Genomic DNA, 22805 nt, shown 5'->3' with positions numbered 1-22805 from the left:
TAATTTGCCAGAATTTTATTGAGAATTTTTGCATCAATGTTCATCAGGGATATTGATCTGAAATTTTCTTTTTTTGATGTGCCTCTGCCTGGTTTTGGTATCAGGATGATACTAGCTTCATAGAATGAGTTTTAAAGGGTTTCCTCCTTTTCTACTTCATGGAATAATTTTAAGAGTATTAATATTAATTATTCTTTGTAAGTCTTATAGAATTCAGCTGTGAATCCATCTGATCTTGGGGTTTTCTTTGTTGATAGGCTTTTGATGGTGTCTTCTATTTCCTTGCTTGAAATTGATCTGTTTAAATTGTGTATGACCTCTTGACTCAGTTTGGGTTGATCATATGACTCTAGAAATTTGCTGGTGTCTTCAAGGTTTTCTATTTTACTGGAGTATAAAGTTTCAAAATAGTTTCTAGTTGTCTTCTGTATTTCAATAGTGTCTGTCATGATATTTCCTCTTTCGTCACAAATTTTAATAATTTGAGCTTTCTCTATCCTTCTTTTCATTAGGGTGGCTAAGGGTTTGTCAATTTTATCAATTTTTTTAAAGAACCAGCTTTTTGTTTTTGGTCTCCCCCTATATGAAATCTTATTTCTCTCTTTTGCAGCCTTTAAGATTCTATCCTTATTCTGTATGCTAGGCATTTTCATTATAATGTGATTTCCTTATGTTTGGGAAATTTTCTGATATTATTTTATTGAAGAGATTGTGCATTCCTTTGGTTTGACTCTCTGTGCCTTCCTCTATCCCAATAAATCTCAGATATGGTCTTTTGATGCTGTCCCACAATTCTTGGATTCTATCTATGGTTTCTTACCATCTTCACTGTATGGTCAACTTTATTTTCAAGATTGTATTCTGGACTGGGGTTATAGCCCAGTGGTAGAGAGCTTATCCAGCATGTGTGAGGCCCTGGGTTCGATTCTCAGCACTGCATATAAATAAATAATAAAATAAAGGTCCATGACAACCAAAAAAAAAAAAGATTATATTTTGTCCTCATTATCTGATGTTCTGTCTTCCAAGTGATCTAGTCTATTGGTGATGCTTTCTATTGAGTTTTTATTTAGTTTTTTTTCCCAGAATCTCCATCTCTTTCTTGAAGTAATATTTTCCTACCTGTATTTGCTCCCTTATCAAAGTGATCAATTTTTGCCTGTATTTGCTCACTTTAATCTGCAGATAATTTTAATTATGTACATTCTGAGCTTCTTCTCTGACATTTCATCAACTGCACTATCCATGGATTCTATTATTGTAGTATCTTGGTTTGTTTAGGGCACACTCTTCCCTTGTTTTTTCATGTTGTTTATGTGTCTTCTTTTCTTGCAGTTCATATCTGAGTTATTATAGTTTCTACCCTATAATCTTGTAGTGTCCCTGCAGATAATCTGTGCCTCACCTTGGAGTTGGGCTTCCTGTTTCTGGTCGGTATCCCACAATGGATGCTACTGAAACTAAAGGTGGTGGCGGCAATAGCAGAGGTAATTCAAGATAGCAGCAGGGGTGTCCCAAAATGGATGGATCACTTTCAGAGATGGGGCTGAAATGGTAGGCTGCCTGATCAGAGATGCAGCTGCCTCCAGGCCCTGTTTGTTGTCCCAAGGTGGAGGCTACTGCATGAGAAGGGTTATGGTGATAGCTGCAGTATCCCAAGATGGAGGTGGGCTAGGCCTGGGCTCCAGCATGGGTCGGCTAGGTGTTTGCACTGATCCTGGGCCCAGGCCTGGACTTTGGCACGGGACTGCCAGTCAGTGGAGCAGTCCTGTGCCTAACCTGGGTCTGGGTTCTTGCATGGGTCATGCGTGATCCTAGGTCTGGGCCTGGGCTCCAGTGTGGGTCGATCTTGTAGTTTTTTGTAAGTAGCTCTCCACAGGTAGGAGACAACACTACTGATGTTTATTAAAGTCTCTATTAGATTTTACCTGTTAGAAATTAAAATAGAGCCTATAAAACTTTTACATCATGACTTAAATATAGGGCAGTCCTGTGCAATTGGCAATATCAGGTGTAAAGTCTGACACCATGTTGAACACTGAAATCAAAGGTTCAGGAAGCCACTTGTCCCCAATTGCTATCACATTTATTCCCCAAAATCACCATGTCTATGTCTTCCTTAGGTTCTATAAAAGGAAATTTTCCAAAGTACTTAAGAGTTAACCCTTGAAAATTTGGCCTCAACAAAGACAGAATAAAAACCTTTATAGTTAGATAAAATAAAAATGATCAGGAAAACATCAATTTAGGTGTGCAGGATCAAATGTAAATTCATCATAAAACCATGAGGTCAAAAATATAGAAAGTTTAAAAAAAACAAGTTCTAAAAAATTGACACAGCCATAATTACTCTAGTAAAGGAACATGCAGAACATCTTTATCAGATCAGAGTGCACTTTTGGGTTAGATTAAGAGTCAGTTCAGATATTCAAAGATTGTGAGTCCTGAAATCTTCAGGTAAAGATTTTCATGGTAGAGAAGACTTGTGTATATGAGATCATTCCATTTTTCCTCTCTGTGCTATAGTGTTTAGGGAGTAACTTATTAAGAAAGAAGGGTGATAGAATATAAGAACAGATAATATAAGCAGCTAATTAGGCCCCAGAGAAGCTTTAATATAAAAGTGACACCTTTTTTTCCCCTCAAACTGGTTTTGGACAATCACCTCTGCAGCTTACATTTCAGATGCAAGCCTTGAAGAGAGAGAGATCTGGCAGAAGGCTAACAAGTAAAGAAAAAAAAGCTACTATTATGAAATTTAGAGGCAAAACCTCATACATAGGGCATTTTTTCTTATGTAAAATCAGTCTCTTCAGGTGTGGTGTTATAGTTTGTTTTCTCTGGAGACCATTTTTCATTCCTCCAATTGGTAATCATGCCAGGTTTGGATGCAGAAAATTATGGAGACATCATTTCCCACTAATACTTTTGAGGATGAGCTCCCCTCTGAACAACAAAATTAAATAAAGAAAAGAGACCAGAACATAGGTGTCTACACCAAGGAACTGTCTCTTTGGCTAGAGAATGTCTCTCCCCTGTTGGAGCCTCTCTCACCCAGCAGTTTCCACCTACTGCAGCCCAACTGGCTGGGCAACTTGTGAAGGTTGATATAGCGGGAGCCGCTTTATTTTGGACAGTAGGGGTATATATACATAACTGAATACACAGCTTGCTCTTAATTAACATAAACTAGATACAGCAGTCAACCAATAAGGAATTGGAAGTCTGTCTGGGCACAATTCAGGAGCCACTTGTCAAAAGAAACGAACTTTATTTTTAGAACACACACACACACCACCACACAGCTCTTCAGGAAAACCCTCAGAGCCCAGCTGCCACCACCAACTTCCCACAAGCCTCTCAACCTCCCCCACTCCTCCTGCTCTTGAGGCTGATTGGCTGGGTCGCATGGGCGGAGCCAAAAAAAGTCCCCCAGTGAGCAGCTCTGTGGTCTGAAAGGGCGGGGAAACAGCCCAATGAGCATCACCACAGAGGAGCCAATCAGTTGGCAGCTAGAAGTTTGCTGGGGGCCTGTGAGCCAATCATCAGCTGGCAGCTGGAAGTTTGCTGGGGCCCCTTCGGCTGTGGCTCTCAACAACACAGCTTAACTAAATTGACATAATCTAGACACAGCAGTCAGTCATTAAGGAATCTCTATCATCTTAATGGCTCGATGGCCTTACTTCTCAAACCACTCCTCTTGGCAAAGTGCCAGGCGCCATCTTGACTTGTCTGTGGCTCTCAACAGCCACCCATCCTTCCATGCATGACTTCTGGATTTAATTGCTATTTTACCAGTGTGGTCACAACCCCTGTGCTTTTTCATGGGCGGTCATGAAAAAAAAACTCAAGACTTCTGATTATTCACTCTTGTCATGTGACTTGTAACCCTGGGAGTTTTTCATTACAAGTCTTTCTTGTAATGAGTTTTGATCTGTCTGCATTGAGGCTATCATTAGTTCAAGAACTTTTTTTTTTTTTAAGGTGGGTGGATTCTGCCTCACTTAGAATAAAGGATCAAAATTGAATCTGATTTATATTTTAGGTGCCATTTGGGGTTTTTTTAATATAACAAAGGCTAAACTGTAGAATGGTCTTAAAATTTATATTTCCCTTTGATAGCCATGATTCTCTATCAGAGTTTGTATTGAGACCATGATTGACAGCAGAAAAACATTAGTGGTAAAGGCTGGAATAAAGAGATTACACTCCCCTGGGGCAAAAGGAATCTCCAGAGGGAGACATCTAGTGGTTGTTAAACATTTAACTCCCTTTTCCCAGAGGAATCTAGGCAAAGGTGAATTGAAAAGGGTGTGGATATAAATCTTCCTATTTTAAGTCAAAGAAGCTAGCAGAGACCACAAGAGTACAGAACAACAATGGGGAGAATCCCTACAGGCTTGTACCGGCTTAATATGCGAACAAAGGGAACCCAAGCATTTCCTTATGAACCACTCCATGTAAAATGTCCCTCTTTGAACAGCTAGAGTCTGATCAGTAAGGAGAGGGGTGTGTTTGGGAGGAGAAAGCATACTGAGAGTGCAGTACCGAGGTGTATGTGTTACTGGGGCATTCACTCAGCACCGCTTGATAGACCAGTCACCATAAGATAACCTATGGGGGGGGGTTGTAATTCATGGGGAGTTGCCACCTTTCAGAATCTTTCAGTTTTTTCAACCCTTTGTTCCTCTCTCCACACATCTAATAAGTGCTGATGAGTGCCCAGTTATTGTTCCATAGAAAGAAAGAGACAGAAACACGCACCTTAAAAAAGATGTGAGGTATGAAGGAGCTTACCTTGGTGATAGTTGGGTGTGTGGGAGACTCCCCACTGAAGTTAAGTTTCTGTCTAGGGAGAACATCACTCCTCTCAGAAGAGCGCCAAATTCAAAGGTTTTCTCAACCAATCCCTGCAGGGCACAGTGTTCCCTTGCTGTTCCTGAGTCACCTGGCCAATCAGCACACGCCAATTCGCCTATGCAACCCTTCTTAAGCCAAACCTTGCAAGCTCACGCTCTCTGCCCTCTTCCTCTTCTTTCTCTTCTCTCTCTGCTCTCTTCTCTTTCTCTTTGCTCTCCTCCTCTCCTTTTCTTCCCCTTCAGGCAGCCCCCCAATAAAATTTCTTGGTTGAATCTCCCTCTCGGGTGAGTCACTTGCCTTTCAGTGATGACCCAGCTGACACCAGTCTTGAAAATCAGGACTGGGTTCTTGTTCCCCTGGTGTTGAAGTTAAATACCCGAGATTCACAGAGGCAAGAGCAGAAAGTAAATTTTATGTTCAGAAAAGAGAAGAGCTCTCTCTGAGTCCTCTCCTCCGGAGAGGAGAGGACCCAGAGCTGGTGCCCATAGGTATGGAGGTGTCTAGCCTCTTCATAGATTTTAGGTTTCCTTTCTTCTCATGCCTAGCTGTCCGGGGCGGGCGGGCGGGCGGGGGGGGGGGGGGGGGGGGGGGGGAGAGGGGGGTGTAATCGCTTGTGTTGGAAAGTGCAATTCTTTCCCTCTCCCGGAGGTGTTAGCAACCAATTGATGGGGAAGTGCTATCTACCCATTTCCTTCCCTTTGATTATCAGCTACCTGTCCTTTGCCCAGGTCTCACTGTTAAGAAAAGGGTGTACAAATATTTCTTCAAGACCCTCCTTTCAATTGTTTCGAGTATACATCCAGAAGTGGAATCGCTGGATCACATATTCATTCTGTTTTTAACTTTTCGAGGACTGTCATAACTCTGCTCTAATCTTTATTATTTCCTTTCTTCTGTCAGTGTTAGGATTAATTGGTTCTTCTTTTTCTAGTTCTCTTTCTAATGTGTTTATACCTCTAAATATCCCCCTGAGCACTGTTTTTGCTGTGTCCCATAAATACTCCTATACAGTGTCCTCACTTTCATTCACCAAAGGTTTTTCTGATTGCTCTTATGGTTTCTTCTTTGGTTCACTGATTGTTTAGCTTCCACAAAAATGGTTTTCCTTGTTACTGATTTTTAGTTTTATCCCATTGTCACCCGCAGGAATTTGGAACGGGTTCATGTTCCTTGGAGTCCAAGAATGAACACCATGAACACCAAGGTAAGCAAGTAAGCAGGGACTTGACTGGCAGGAAGGTGAAAGGAAGACTCAGAACTCCTGAAAGCAGTTGGGAGGAACCAGAGAGCCATTTAAGTCCTGCAGTATTCCTTCTTTCAAACACACATTGGAAAAATTGATAAACTCCTCCTGATTGGTTCTTCACTGTTAACTAGGGCTGTGCCCTTTGTTAATCGGTTCTTGATATTTCAGTTGTCCTGGGGTCTGGGGCATGCTGGATTACACAGTCCCTCTCCTCCAGATGGAAATTTACACCCTTAGAGAAACAGGAACGGTGTTATTATACACGGGGGCATGTTAACACAGCTGCTCTGTGCTTGTCCTCTTGTCCATCTTTACTGTCTCTTCGCTACTCTTGACTGCCTATCCTTTTCTACCTCACCACTATGGTCACAGAACATCCATTATAGACTTATATTATTAAATATATTGAAACTTACCATGTGGTCCAACCTGGAAAATGCCCCATGTGCACTTGAGAAAAATATGTATATTTTTGCTTTGGGGTTGAGCATGCTGGGTGGGGCGGGGGCCAGCATACAAGTTAGATCTGATGAATTTGTTGTGTTGCTCAAGTCCTCTACTTCCTTACTTATTTTCTGTCTGGCTGTTCATTATTGAACTTTCCAACTGTTCTCATTGAATTATTTACTCTCAATTCTGTCAATTTTTGCTGCACTTATGTCATTAGGTGCATAAACATTAATAATCATTTTATCTCTTGTATTGAACCTTTCACTAATTTACAATATCCCTCTTGGTCTTTTTTAAATTTACTTTTTTAAATTTACTTTAATTTTTGGCACTGGGAATTAAACACAGTACTTCTTTTTATTTTGAGACAGAGTCTCACTAGTTACCAACACTGGCCTAAAACTTGTGATCCTCCTATCTCAGCTTCCCAAATCACTGGGATTACAGGTCACATCTAGCTTTTTATTCTTTAAGTCTGCTTTATCTGATATTGCTATAGCCACCCCTGCTCTCTTATGTTTACTACTTTCATGGAATATCCTTTTTCATCCTTTCACTTTCAACCAACATGTGTCTTTGGATCTAAAATGAGTCCCTTATAGACAGCATATAGTTGGATCTTTTTTTTTTCTCCTTCTACAAATCTGTTTTGATGGAAGAGTTTAATCCATTTACATTAAAAGTAGCTAAGGAGAGGCTTCTGTCACTTTCCTCTTTGTTTTCTATATGCTGCATCACAATTTTATGTCTCAATTCCTACATTACTTCTTTTGTGTTTGATTTTTTTTTAAGTGAAATGTTTGAACTCCCTTTACATTTCCTTTTTTGTATGTATTTAGCTATTTTTGTGGTTACCATGGAGATTACATTAGCATCCTAAAATTATAACACTCTGATTTGAATTTACATTAAATTCACTTCAGTTACAACAACAACAACAAAAAAAAAAACACTGCTCCTTTTGTTAGAGTAGGTACATAGAAAGACATGAGTAGGAGGATGAAGGACTCACTCTCTCTTGAGTAACAAACTATCACTCCATCTTGAGTGACAGAAAACTCCATCCATAGCTACCTCTTTCAGATACTACCTTCTTCAAACTAAAGAAACCCCATGTTTCAGCTTAAGGAACCTTCCATCTTTGGAGCACGCTCAGAACACTGATGAACTGTTAAAATTTGTATCTAAACAGATTTTAAATTCTAAAAAAAAAAAAAAAAAAAAATAGAATCCTACTTATTTCACTCTCTTCAAGCCACATCTACACATAAGCATCACCATCTTTTCAGTCTGCACATAATCTAAGTGAAATCTAAGTGATATTTGCCAGGAGCAGGTGAAATATGCACGTGATGCCTTTGGTAAGGGTTTTAGATAAGCTGACAGTGTCTTCTGAATCCAAAATTCAGACACAGGGCCTGACAAGATTTGAAAAGGATCATATGAAAACTAGACTGCATTATAAATTTAATGCGTTACCTTACTGAAAAATATTTAATCAAGACTGTCCTCCGAAAATTAAGCCACATGGTAGCTCACATACATACTGAAAGAGTGGAGAGAAAATGGCGTGACCATTGAATGAGTTATTCTCAACTTTAATTCTTTACATGTTTTAATTATGACAATATTTTTTAAAATGTCCTGCAATGAGATCAGTTCATTTTTCTTTACATTTAATGTAAATATAACTTTGATCCCCTATCAACATCAGATAAGGGCATACTTCATAGGTTTCATAATCAGATTTTAAAATAATCTCATGTAATAAAAATAAATCAAAATAATAAATAAAATATTAAAAAATACAAATATACAGTAGAAAATACAAAATGTAATTTATTCATCCTAATTAGCAAATGATTAGCTCCAACAACATAATTTTAACCTTGTGGCTTAAAACAATTTCATTTTTTGCCTGTTACTCTTTCTGATCATATATTAAAGTATCTTCTGCATTTTATCTGTATTAATTGATCATTTATATTTTGTACATTTATTTTCTTGAGAACCATATTTTTTTCTTCATGCTGATTGAAGCTCTGTAATATAAAAATGTCATTCATATATTTGAGTAATATCGATCCCGGTTTTGAAAGTCTCTATGAGCATATCTTGCATATTTCTCATTATGTGGGATCCTTCCAAAAGGTTCATGGTCATTGAAGCAAGATTCAAAAACTTCATCCACAGCCTTCTCAGCTACTTCTCTGCTGATATTCCTAACAGCCAGGATAGAAAGAATTGCTCTGTCTCGCACACAAGTCTAAGGAAAAAGAAAAGTATGTGGCCTTCATTTTATGTAAAATTTAATCATGAAATATCAATTTATATAATGTCTGAACCACAATTAAAATTAATTTACTCTCATATTACTTTATTAATTTGTCATTCAAAAGAAGAAAACACAGAAATGTAATTCAAATTATGGAAAATGTTTAGCCTGACTTAAAATCTTCTAGGCATAAGACAGACCTTGATGTTCTCCTGTTTTCCAATAATATAAGCAGATGTCATTCTCTGAAGTTTTAGGCAACGTGTGCTAAATGGTAATTCCCAATTTTCAAAATCACACACATAAAAAAAAATGTCTACAAGCAAGGTCCTAATTGATTTCCATAAAATTTAATTACATTTAAAATATACTTCACATCTTCACCTCTATTCCTTCTCAGTTGACCAATGCTAACTAACTTTTCCTTCAAGAAGGGCACTCTCTTCCCTGGCAGCAATAGAAAATCACACCCATATACATCCAAACTTGGAAAGTGCCTTAATTTTTAGACAGAAACAAAAATTAAACAAAACTTTTTTTCCCTGACTGTTCTTTGCATAAGTATTAAAGTTCTAGTCCCAAGAAAATAATTTACCTAATGTTACATAGTAAGTAACTGGAATTTTTCAACCTTCTAACTTAAATATTTTAAGAAATATAAGAGCCTGCTGTTCTAGTTCTTGGAGAGCTTTTAATTCACCTTTTTCTACTCCAGTCCAAAACTAAAAGAAGAGCTTTTGATCATTTCCTAAAAAAATAATCAAAACATGATTTGATGGCTGTGCATCATGACAATCACCAATTTTCTCTGTGTTTTCCCAGTTCTAATTTAACTTGGTCTACATGCTTAAACTAGAATTAGCACTGGAATATAAACCAGTGCTTCTCAACCCAAGTTACACCAAACACTGATTTGTTTGTTTGCTTTTGTTGTTGATGATGTTTTGGTGTTACTGGGGATTGAACTGAGAGAGACTTTACCACTGAACTACATCCCCAGCCCTTTTTATTTTTTATACCGAGACAGTGTCTCATTAAGTTGCCCAGGCTGGCTTCAAACCTGGAATCCTTTTTCCTCAACCTCTCAAGTAGTTAGGATTACAGGCCTGAGCCACTGCATCCAGCAAACGCTGATTTTAAAAATAAATGCCATGCATAAAAGAACAAGAAAACAAACGAACCATATGAAGCTACAACAGCAATTGCCAGAGAGAGGAAATTTCTCTTTCTAGAGGGAAAAAAAAAAAAGAACTAAAAATCTGACTCCTGCCAGGCATGGTGGTGCACGCCTGTAATCCCAGCAGCTTGGGAGGCTGAGGGAGGAGGATTCAGGAGTAGAATGCCAGCCTCAGCAATGGCAAGGTGCTAAGCAACTCAGTGAGACCCTGTCTCTAAATAAAATACAAATACAGCAGGGATGCAGCTCAGTTATCAAGTGCCCCTGAGTTCAATCCCCAGAACAAAAAAAAAAAACAAAAAAAAAATCTGTCTCCTGAAGCCAAATGATTGGAAGACACAAATGTAAACCACAATTTAGCTTTACTTCTTTCTACATGTAATAAATTTCTATCAAAATAAAAGTATAACTGTGCAATCTTACAGTCAGTTTCAGGACCTACTGTTTCCATTTCTTGGGTTCAGAAGCAGAGATTCCATTCTCCCTCAACCAGGGTCTACTACTTCCACTTGTCTCCCAACCTGTTGCTAGTTTTACTTATTTTCTGTTTATTTTCTTTTATTCAATGGTAAAAAGGGGGAGAGACTTCTCTTTCAAAGACCATGGACCCAGAGCTCATGCTTTAATCACATTATCTTCTTATTAGTTCTAGGATATGCTAATGTACACCCTGCTTCCATTCTCTCCACTGACAGTGACACAGAGAATTTGCCAGGGAAGTGGGTAAGAGACATGTGGTGCATGACCAGTTAGTAGGTACACTGGGTTGACTTGGCACTGACTGGAAGCCTAATGGTCCAATCAATCCATTCAGAATAACTGCTCTCTCCAAGCATCGGGCTTGTCTTCCAGCTCACTGAGTTCACAATTTCTATTAATAATTCGCCATGACTTTCCACCCCTCCACCCCAGAGTTGAGTTGCTCTTTCCTCTGGAAACCAAAGGCCTCTCTGTCATTCCAAGCTTATCCTCCTTATATCTGGTTGAAACTGCTATCCTGTTGAGTCTAACTTCACAAATCAGCCCAACAAGTTCTTCTCACAGAAAACCTCTAACCAGTCTTTCTCCCCAGCATGGACACAGCCTTGAGAGCTGTGGGCAGAACTTCCCATCTCCATTATCAATCCTTGAGCTCTATACTGCCTCGTCACACGATTTTAAAAATAGACTTTCCCTAGATCCCCTATCATGACATTTCTCCAGGGCCTTGACTTAACTATCAGGGGCACTGATCCTTACCCATGCAGTCTGTTCTGAAAGGAATTACAATTTGTCTCCAGAATACTGTGTTAGCTTCCAAATGTAAGTGCAGGACTTTAGAATGAAAGACAGGCTGTGGTTTCCTTCTATTCTTCATCTACCCCCATCCAAAAGTATCCTAGAGGCAAAAGCAAAGCCCTTTTCACTACCAATATCTCCTAGACACATAGTTTGTCTGTAATTGTAAAGCAGAAGTAAATTCCATCTACTCAGTTAAATGGGCTTTTCAATAAGGAGTTCTTTCAAATTTCAAATCCTAAATGTACTTCATTTTTTCATTCATTATTTCCAGTCCTAATACTCTTGAGGGTAGGTGATTTCATGTTAGTTTTTACCTGATGGTGTTGTTTTAATCCAAACCGTAACCTGAATATTTCATTTACAAGTGAACAGTCCCCACTAAGGTTAGCAGCTCGAACCTATCACAAAGAAAAAAGGCAAACAAAAAGAAAATAAATGCTCATGCCCTGTGTTTTTATGATAGCAAACAATTTTTTAAAACTGAGAAAGAATATAAAATTAGCATGTTTTTCTAGGAATAGAGTTAAGTCTTTCTTTTAAAGAATTTTCTTTATTAACAACAAAAGCACACATTTGTGTCCTATAGTAGACAACATCAAATACTGAGGTTGGAGAAAAGTTCATTCGCTTACCAAAGGGAATTTTCTAAATTTTAACCCATAGCCTTAAGACAAAACTAATTTTTTTAAACCAAAAGTCAAAGAGTTGGACCTCAAAGTTAAAGTTCATATCTCTACAAGATATAAGCACTTCTAGAAATACCAAAATGACTTCAAGAGAGTATTTTTATCTACAAACCAAATTGCAAAGTGAGCTCAAAACTGGACACACTGGTATCTAGGACACTTTGGGCATAGGACTCCTCCCAGCCCCAGTCCACATGGGGGAAAACTCTCTTAGACTTTCCCTAGATCCCCTATCATGACATTTCTCCAGGGCCTTGACTTAACTATGAAAGATTAATACAAAGAATTAAAAACATTCTTTATACAAAGAACTAAGAACATTCAAAAGCAGTCATGCTATGAAAATGACTGACTGCAGTTAGAACATATTTTCTAATTTGCTACATTTCTATAGATTTTTTTAAAAGTCTTGGAACTACCCACATAGGTTCCACACCCTCTGGCAACATTTTTTGCTAATTCATTGCAAAGAGAATGGCTTCATTCCCCAAGGAGCTTAACACACTTAACTAGCTAATAGGCATTAAATGCCCAAGATAGAGAGCTATTTAAAAACTCAGGTTTCAATCTACTCTCCAAATAATATGAATTATATATAATTAGATGCAGTGGGATCACTTATTAATTTCATGGGAAAGAAAAATAATCTAAGTTGTAAAGTGTAAACTTGAGATTGATATGAGTTTTTTTTTTAATTTTTCATTACAATGCCCTCTTCAATTAATAAAATAGCAGTATGGAATACACATCTCTCTAGGAACATATGTGTGTATACATGTGAAAGGAATCCAAAGTGCTTATGAATAAATATATTTTATGTTATATATTTGAGACTAAATGTTTTATTCTAGGTCAAGCAAGGACTTTACCTATGGAAGACAACACGGCAAACTAATTAAGAACCCTGGTTGAAACCCTGCCTCTGCCACTTCCTAACTACGAATCTAAACAAATGCTTCATTTCCACTTATGTAAAGCAAGGATAATAAGAATATCTTCCTTGATAGGTTGTTGCGAAGATTAAATAAGAATCCATTCAAACAGAATAGTGTTTGGCATGTAGCCCTCAGTAAATGTTAAATATCATATTTTTTAATGTTATATAACTTATTCCATAGGAAAAAATGGTTTATTGTTATAATTAAAGTCACTCATCATTATTATTGGGCCTTAAAAGTTATATTTACTACCACTTTAAAATATACTTAAAATTTCTCTAGTTGTACCTCAAAAATTATATTTATTAGTTAAATATAGATTATATGTATATTCTATATATAAATATAGAAATTCAAGACTAAAGTGAACTGTGACAATAAGAAAAGCAGTAAGTTTAAGCAAATTATACTGAATAAAATGTAAAGCACAGAGTATTCTGGGGAAAAAATGTAAGTGTCTTCTACAGTGAAACTCACCTCTGAGCAGGCCAAATGCCTGACATTAGTGAACCAGTGGACATGAGCACGACAATGATCAAATGCGTGAATGAGCTCGTGGGTGACCACTCTGCTCATGTGGGCCTGGTTACGGATATTATTCTGGCACAAAACAATCTAGAAGACATCAAAATAAAAGAAGTTCACGTATTTCTAAAATCTGCTTTCGTTCCACAGATTCTACCTTACCTCCCACATGATCCTGTGAACTCACCTGCCTCTAGCTTCTCTTCTTCACCAACCCCACACCTGCTCCTTGTCAAGTCCCAGTCCTCAACGTGCATGCTCTATTAGCCTTCCCTATAACTATTTTATCCCTTCTCCTTTCTCGGGATCACAATGGCACTTGGGTCAAGGACATTTAGTCCCATAAGAGTCCTCATTGAGCTATCTTGTATTTCATAGCCCTGTGGTTTCGACCGGACTTTGGAATGAAAGAGACAGATTCAAATTCCAACTCCAATCCTTGCTAATTCAAATTCCAACTTGGTAAACTGGGGCAAGTTTACTCAACTATAAAAAGGAGATCATTTACAGTACCTGCCTCATTGAATAGTGAGAATTAAACAAGAATATATCTAAAATAGTCCTTAGCACATTTCTGAACAATAAATGAACACCTTGTCCTCATTCTATTAGAATAAGAAAAAAATGCCACGAAAAATTCCCAAAAAGATCTTCACAAATAGCACACTGAGCAGGACTCTGTAAGAATAAGACACAAGAGAGCCAATAATGACACACCATTTATTGTGCACTTCCTAAATACTAGACACTAGTATATAGTAGAAATTTTATATATTCATTTAAAATTTATTTGTTCAATTTATTTATTAAGACCTAATAGTAGATTCGCAGTCTACTAATACACAGAAATTAATAAATACTTACTAAAATGTTTAAAAACATAAATGACAGTTGTCATCAAGAAAAACTCAGATTGTTCTGAGAACATATAGTGAGAAAGAACATACAGTGATCTAGTCTGTTTAAAGGCACAGAATATTGTAAAACTGAAAGCAGGGCAAAGAGCTGAAGCCCAGAGTTGGGCATAGCAGGCCTGAGATGAGGTTGGTGAGGAAGGCAGAGATCAAAAGACTCCCCTGTCTTATCTTGAGAACAATGGGAAGCCACTGAGGGGGAGAGCTGACATAGACCACTGCTTTTGTTTTATGTTGTTTTTATCCTTTTTACTATTCTTGGATGAAGCAGCAGAAGATGACAAAACTGGATGCAGAGAAATTACTTCTAGGCTAATGAAATATTCTAGGCAAGAGTCAGAGAATGGGGTACTTGAGTTAGAATGGTAAGACTAAAAGAGGAATTTAGGAGGCAAACTGGACAAAATTTGGTGATGGGTAGAAGATGAGGAAGGAATAAAAAGTATCCATAAATTTCTGGCTTAAGTAATAAGATGAGTGGTAGAACCATTCACTGAAATATGAAAAGCTAAAAGACCAAACAAATGAAATATGCAAAATTTAAAAAATTAGGTTGGGTGGTGACAAAGAATGCAAAAATCATGAATTTGGACTTGGACATGTCAGGTCTAATTTGCCTTTAAGACATCCAAGGAGAGGTGTTCAATGGGCACTTAGATACATGAATATGGAGTTCAAAAGAGATTTTAACCTAGAAAAATTAATGAGATACCCTTGGCAGAATACAGAGTAAGAAAAAGTAAGTACACAAAGGATAAAAGGACTTCAATAGTTAATGACTAGAAGAAGGGTTTCGTATCAAAGGAGTAACCAAAGAGTGTTATGTATATGAAACCCTGAGAAGAAAGTATTTGACATAACCAGCTAAAGTCCAGTGTATATATATTCCAAGACCCAGAAATTCTGCTCTAAGGCTTGTATCTTGGAGAAACTCTTGCAGATGTGCATGGGACAAAAGGTAAAAATGTTCATAGCAGCATCATTCATAACAACAAAATTGGAAACAATCAATATTAGGATAAACTGTAACACTCACACAGTGGAATACTATATAAAAGTGACTTAAAACTAACATTGAAACACTAAATGCTCACTATGGGCCATGCACCATGATAAGCAACTTTACTAGAGATATCTCATTTAATTCTCAAAATCATTCTATAAGATAGATATAATAATTACCCATATTTTACAGATAATAAAATAAACCAGAGAGGTTTATTTAGTGTGGAAGAATCTCACAATGTTAAACTAAAGAACTGATTTACAGAAGACAATCTACTGTAAGATTTCATAAGGCTGGGTGTGGTGGCACATGCCTTAAATCCCAGCAACTCGGAAGGCTGAGGCAAGAGGACCACCAGTTCCTTACCCTGAGTTTTGGAAATCATTATTTTTCTGAGTGTTTTACCATGTACATATACCGTCTCAGCAACTTACCCAAAATCTGTTTCAAAAATCAAAGTGCCAGGGGTGTAGCCTTGGTAGTAAGAACACCCCTGGTTTCAAACACCAGTACTGGGGAAAAAAAAAAAAAACTACAAAGTATTACATAGAACTCAAAGCATTCTAGATACAAAGCACAAAAGCAGGCATCTAGAACAGTACATTTCTAATCTGTATATGTACAAGGTAAAACACTCAGAAAAGTAATGATTTCCAAAACTCAGGGTTAGGAATAAAGGGATGTGGTTAAAGATGAGCACACCGGCTTCTAAAATCCTGGTGATGTCCCGCTTCTCAAATCTGGGTTGCAGTTGTACAGCTGTTTCTTTTATTAACGAAAGTGGATATACAGGTTTTTTACTCTTCTGTATGAATGAAAAATTTAATTTAAAAAACAAAAAGGAAAGCCGGGTGTGGCAGCCTGTGCCTATAATCCCCAGTGGCTGGGGAGGCTGAGGCAGGAGGGTTGCAAGTTCAAAGCCATCTCAGCAATTTAGTGAGGTCCTAAACAACTTAGTGAGACCTGCCTCAAAATTAAAAAATAAAAAGGGCTGGGGATGTTGCTCAGTGGTTAAGTACCCCTGGGTTCAACCCCTGGTACCAAAAAAAAAAAGGTTAATGTGAAAGTTCAAAAGGTCCACACTATTTAACCCCCAGAGTGAAGCAACAGATGAACTCACCAAGAGCCATTTTGAAACTTGTCTGTATTATGAATACCAAATTACAAATGAGGAAACTGAGAATAAGAAAAAACTTGCCCAAGAACAATAAAAATAACTTGCCAAAACCCAAAATTCTCACCCTTGAACTATTCTGCCTTTTCCCACGATTACTATACAACAATTACAAATAACCAAAATACATATGAAATTCACCAGCAAAACAGTTAAGTGTAGTTAAATGAGGATTACAGATACAATTGGAAATAGTTACTTTTATAACCTTTACCTACAATTATCATATGTCATAACCCATTTACCACCTTCAAGACTCTGTCAAAACTCTTCAAGGACTTAAAACTAACAATGAAACATTAAATACTCACTATGGGCCAGGCACCATGAAAAGCAACTTTAAGAAAACTTAACTTCGGATCAGAAACTTCCATAGGTAGTTTATCACTTCTCACCATGTTATGGTGTAACCCTTTTACTTAGCTCACCATTCTTTCCAATTCTATTTCCCCTTTCTCCCCGCGCCCACGTTCCTGCCTTCCACCTAAACTAGACCACATGCCATTGCCCAACATGCCTGCTGATTTCACAGCACACCACTTATGCTCAGGCTACTACGACTCTGAGTCTTTGCCCCTGAAGAAGCTTTATATCCTGTAGCAATCCCTTGGTATTTTTCAGCCAATCACATCACTTTCCATTGTGGTACCAAGTGCTGCAGCCTGGATCTGAAATGTCCCTCAAGGGCCCACGTGTTGAAGGTTTGGTTCTAACCTGATGTACTATTGGAAGGTGGTGGAACCTTTAGGATATGGGGCATGGGGGAAAGAAGTTAAGTCTTTGTGACTGTGCACCTGAACAGGATATTGGGTCCCTGACCCTTCACTGTCTCTCTTTCTTACTTCCACTCCACCATGAGATAAGCATTTTCCTGTCATGCACTCTTGCCATGATGTACTGCCTTGCCTTGCCATAAATCCAAAGGTATGGGGAGCCAAGCCAGTATGGACTAAAACTTCTGAAACTGTGAACCAAATAACCCTTTCCTTCTTATAAGATGATCGTCTCAGGTATTTATCATAGTGATGGAAAGCTGACTAATACAGCAGGCCTACCTGAAATAGTTGAATCTGCCTAAACTTTTATAATCATCTGTTTGTATCTTATCTCTTCTGAGAGAATATAAGCTCCTTAAGAGAAAGGACCATGACTTAAACTTTTTTAAAAACCTACACAAAATCTATGAAACAGAATATCCAGAATGTAGAAAGTGCTCAGAAAAATATCATAAGAAAGGATTAAAGGAGAGGAAACAAACCGACCTGAGATGTTGAAGCATCAAAACCACCACTAACATTTCCATTACAATCTTCACAAGAAAAGTGTCTTTCTTTGTTTACAGCACTAAAAGGCAAGAACAGATAAAAGAGAAGTTTATATGTAGGAAATAGCCCTGGTCCAGAAGTTTGGAGAAACCTCCAAAATCCAGGAAATCCCCTCTGCCACCAACAGATGTGAAACCTTGGGAAAGCAATTTAATACCTACAGAATTCAATTTTCTCACCTGTAAAATAGGGAGATTATCTGCCAAACTGATCCTCATTCAAATTCTATGTGATTCCATAAAGCGTTTGGTTGACTGAATTGGATAGTGTGATACGTGATGTATTTCCTATTTTAATATAAAATATTATACTATAATATAAAATAAAGAAAGTAAACCTTTTCACTTTAAAAAAAAGACTATTGGAAATATGCTGAACTTCCTGCCTTTGGTTGGAATGTTAAGTGGAAGTCAGAAGTTACTTCTTCTAATCCCCTCAAAGTTAAACCTATAAAAGACTCCTACATAACACTCTGACCACTCTATCCTCCATTAAGGACAATGCCTAGGCTGGTGGAATGAAAAGGCCAGAAAGATTACTAACAAGAAAGATTTGGCTGGGTGTGGTGGCACACTCCTGTAATCCCAGCAGCCTGGGAGGCTGAGATAGGAGGATCACAAGTTCAAAGCCAGCCTCAGCAACTCAGCAAGATTCTGTCTCTAAATAACAAATATTTAAAAAGGGTTGGGGATGTGGCTCATAATTGAACATCTCTGGGTTCAATCCTTAGTACCAAAGAAAGAAAGAAAGATTTGAACGTTGTATTTACTAAATCTCCAAGGTGAATAATAGAACCAGAGACTGAGTTAGGTCAAAAAACAGCTGAAGAGCCAGGCTTGCCTTGAGAGAATACGGCAATCACTATCCATGAAAAAGTCTTCATGATCTGAAGTCAGAAATATGAAGTAGCTCAAAGCTTTTCGGGTTTTTTTATTTTGGCAGTCAGAATATAGAATAGCACTTTTAAAAGATTTAATTACCCAGGCACAGTGGTACATGTCTATAATCCCAGCTACTTGGGAAACTGAGGCAATAGGATCATGAGTTTGAGGACAACCTGGATGACAATTTGGACAACACAGTAAAACCCAGTCTCAAAATTTTAAAAAATTTTTTTAAAGTAAACAAGAATTACTTACCAACCAGAGTGCTTCATGGCATCAAGTAGAAGTTTGACATATGGATCTAAAAAGATATTGGTTCAATTAAGTATGCTAATTGGAAAAGTAGCACCAATTAAATTATCCAAATAGAAATAGATTATCAAAAAGTAATTCACAGGGCTGGGGCTGGGGCTCAGTGGTAGGGCAGTTGCCTCGTATGTGTGAAGCACTGGGTTCGATTCTCAGCACCACATAAAAATAAATAAATAAAATAAAGGTCTGACAACGATTAAAAAATATTTTTAAAAAAAAGTAATTCACAAATCACAAGGAAATCATACCATCTGAAAATTGGCAAAAAAAATGAGCATAGAAATGTGAACTTAAATTAACTTCAAAGCAAACTTTTAATTAAATAAAACACTAATACAAACATGAAGGTGGTACCACTAAGCATCTTAAACAGTGTCAAAAGTCATGTGTAGGCCAGGCATGGTGGCGCACACATGTAATCCCAGTGGCTCGGGAGGTGGAGGCAGGAGGATCGCGGGTTCAAAGCTAGCCTCAGTAATTTAGTGAGGCACTAAGCAACTCAGTGAGACCCTGTCTCTAATAAAACACAAACTAGGGCTAGGGATATGGCTCAGTGGTCGAATGCCCCTGAGTTAATCCCTGGTACCAAAAAAAAAAAAAAAAAAAAAAAAGTCATTTTTCCGTTAAATGATCAAACATTTAGAATTACAGTGTATACCAAAAGAGTGGAGGAATCTTGAGCCACATTCATAGAAGGAATCAATTGCATAATTTCTAGATATGAAGAATGACATAGCTACACTATTTCTGTGCTGACAAGACAGCACTGGTAACACAAGGTCCCATTCCAAGTTCCACACTCCAAATGGGACTCACCAGTTGAAGCTCTCCCATGGGGGAAGGCAACTAAAATAGTGGGGGGCTGTGCTTGCCAAGAAGCACTAAAGGATTTGAGGATTTGGAAAGAGAAAAAAAAGAGTTAATTAGGATCACAAGAGGTTCAAGTATTGAAAGGGTGTCATGTGGAGATGATTCAGTCAATATGCTTCAAAAAGTGGCATGAGGACCAAAGTCACATGTGACAGATTTCAACTCATGAGAAAGGATTTTTCCAACAATTAAAGTTGGAAACAATAGACAAGTAATCTGAGAGTGCCCCCCTAAAACAGGTAACCTGTTCCAGGAGAGATATATAGATATCTGGACAGTGATGGCACAGAGGTTTTCCTGTATGGGAGTGGGAATCCTAAATGATTCCTGAGGGCCTGTCCACTTTTAAGACTTGAGCCTGTGACTACTCCTGGAAAATACAATGAACCCAGATGCCTTTAATATACACTTTGCATGCACAGGAAGATGGGGGGGTGTAAAAATGTTTAATGCAAAAATAGGTGAGTAAAAGAAAAGTAGCAAGGTATAGCTTACTGCTTTACTAACTTGGTTCTTCTCAGTGTTAACAGAAATATTACTACTAATAATAACTATTACTAAATAACTATATACCAGATGCCAGGCATCATATTTAAGTGATTATTCAAGCAACTAAGGGCTTTCTCTTTGGAAGGCTGAGGTGCACGAAATCGTGGTCAGCACCCCAACTTCCTCACATCCTATCCCAAATTGTCCTCCACTATTTGGCTCTTCTGCTGTAAGAAAGCTACCCTTTATTCAGCTCCTGATATGCTGGCACTTTACCTTCTTCAAATCTATTCCTCACAACCCTAAAAGAGGTGTGATTATCTGTTCATCCCTTTTGGGTTTTTTTTATTTTGTTTTGTTTTGTTACAGATAAGACAGGTTAAGTCACTCTTCCATACAAACTAAAAAGAAAGACCAGAATTTGAACTCATATCTAACTTTACTGCCCAGGTTCTTTCCACTATATTCCACTTGTAAATGCCTCAAAGGTAGGGACCTTACTCCTCTTTGTATTTCTTCCCACACATCCTAGGAAGCATTCAGTTCACATTTATAAAGTAAATATAATGTCATTATCATTCCCTTCCTTTCATCCTCCCATCTCCTTTGATTCACTATATGCAAGTAATCCAAAGGCTGGAAAATCTTTGGGAAGTCTACTTTTGACTGGCCAGCTGTTTAACAGTAACCTTGCTATAGGACAAGTATGTTTAAAACTTTACTAAACCTATCTTAAGTAGACTTAGGAAGTCTATTTCAATGCAAAGGAGTTAAGAAATCTTCTCTAGTGCAATATCTCTGGGACTGAGAGACAAGCCTCAGTGGGTCTCCCTATTTAATCCACAGCAGTAGTTCTTAATCTTTTTGAATCCGTGAGCCTCTTTGAGAATGTGATGAAACTATGAACTTTCTCCCAAAAAAAACTTCATGTAGGTGTATATACACACAATTTTTCAAGGTTTCCTTGCATGGTAGCCCACCAATGCATGAAGTTAAGAAACCCTCACAATGAAGAGCAGGTTTGCAAAACTGGTTTTGCACTGCCAACAATAATCTGTATACGGGGTAAAAATGGGAGTTCATAACCCACTTGAATCAAATGTATGAAATATGATATGTCAGGAACTTTGTAATGTTTTGATAATAAAAAAAATTAAAAAAAAAAGAATGCCTTAATTAACGGGGCTCTTTTAAACCCCACCTCACCCTGACCATAAAGTCTCCCTGTTACTTCATAACTTATATAAGAAATCACTGAACTTGACCAAAAAGGACAAACTCCTAGCCCAACTTTTTGTTCATCCCACAAGCAACAGTAGCGCTAAAAGAGGCCTCAGCACCTCCTCTGATGTGGAAATTAAGGTCTGGGCCTCCGTCTCCGCCCTCAAGATGCTAGATCTTCCTAAACTCTGCGCAGAGGTGCCTGAAATCCGCAGCGACTGAGGCTGAACCAAAGCTCCCCGGCTGAGAAGGGTCCAGGCCCCTCCTCGCCCACCCGGTGTCAGACACCACCCCGCAGACCCCCAGCCTCCAGGTTACTGCTCCTACTTGTTTCCACCGTCTTCAGGAGCATTTGCTGGCACTTCTGGTTATGGGTGATGAAGCTGGAAAAGAACCCTTGTTGGGGATTCCCCTGGGCCAGCCATTCCGGGAAGACTTGGCACGAGACTTGTGACTGCTGCAGCTGCTCCTCTGCTGCGGGGCCAGGTTGGCGCTGGTCCGGAGCTCCCGCCATGCCGCTGCAGACTTTGCAGCAGTTCCTCCAGATCCAACTCCGGTGTGATACAGGAAAAGGTAACCTCGCTCCCACCAACCCCACGGTCCGGGCCCCTCCTTCCCAGAGCCAACCAGCAGCTAAGCCGGACGGTGGACGTTGGGCTGCAGGGTCGTTGAGCCTGGATAGGGACGCCGAGCGGGGCGTGGCTACAGCCTCTGGGCGGGGCGAGAGGCCCTACGCGCGGCCAGAAGTTCGTGCAGGTGGGCGGAGCTGGGACTGACGGCTGCCCTCCCAGGCAGCACTCTGGCTACTCACGATTCGCAGTTGCCCCTCGGTGTAGGTGGCTGGTCCCAAAAGCACCTTTATGAAGTTTTCTGCTGGATTTCCTGCCTCCTTCCTCTCTTCCTGGCCAACACTGGTCACTAAGTCCCTTTCTGCCGCTGAAGACCTCTACAATCCTCCCACTCCCTACCTTGCCCAAGGAAAGGCCAGTTGCTATCTCTTGTCCACCTTTTCTGATTCCTGCGGTCCCTCTGATCCACTCTACCAAACCATGCCCAGACCATATTGAAAACAGTGCCTTTCAGGAGCGTTTGAAAATCTTGATTTTCAAATATTTGATTCCAAAGAATGATTTGTCACATCAAAAGCCTCAAGATGTGGAACCCAACTCCTT

The 22805-nt window shown here is 38.7% G+C and overlaps 1 protein-coding gene across 1 annotated transcript; it reads right to left on the bottom strand.

Annotated features, from left to right (window-relative positions):
* Positions 1-8370: 8370 nt before the first annotated feature.
* On the bottom strand, positions 8371-22371 carry Atp23 (ATP23 metallopeptidase and ATP synthase assembly factor homolog). The gene is made up of 6 exons (XM_076853063.1): positions 21961-22371; positions 18997-19042; positions 17795-17876; positions 13391-13528; positions 11604-11687; positions 8371-8822 (listed from the first exon to the last, which is right to left on the bottom strand). The coding sequence occupies exons 1-6, from the start codon at positions 22145-22147 to the stop codon at positions 8619-8621; spliced, it is 741 nt and encodes a 246-aa protein (XP_076709178.1). The 5' UTR covers positions 22148-22371; the 3' UTR covers positions 8371-8618.
* Between the last annotated feature and the right edge of the window lie 434 nt (positions 22372-22805).

This window comes from Callospermophilus lateralis, chromosome 4 (genome assembly GCF_048772815.1).
Source record: "Callospermophilus lateralis isolate mCalLat2 chromosome 4, mCalLat2.hap1, whole genome shotgun sequence".
Classification (NCBI taxonomy): Eukaryota; Metazoa; Chordata; class Mammalia; order Rodentia; family Sciuridae; genus Callospermophilus; species Callospermophilus lateralis.
Note: the sequence above shows the minus strand (reverse complement) of the source record. Positions and strands in the feature narration are given on the sequence as shown.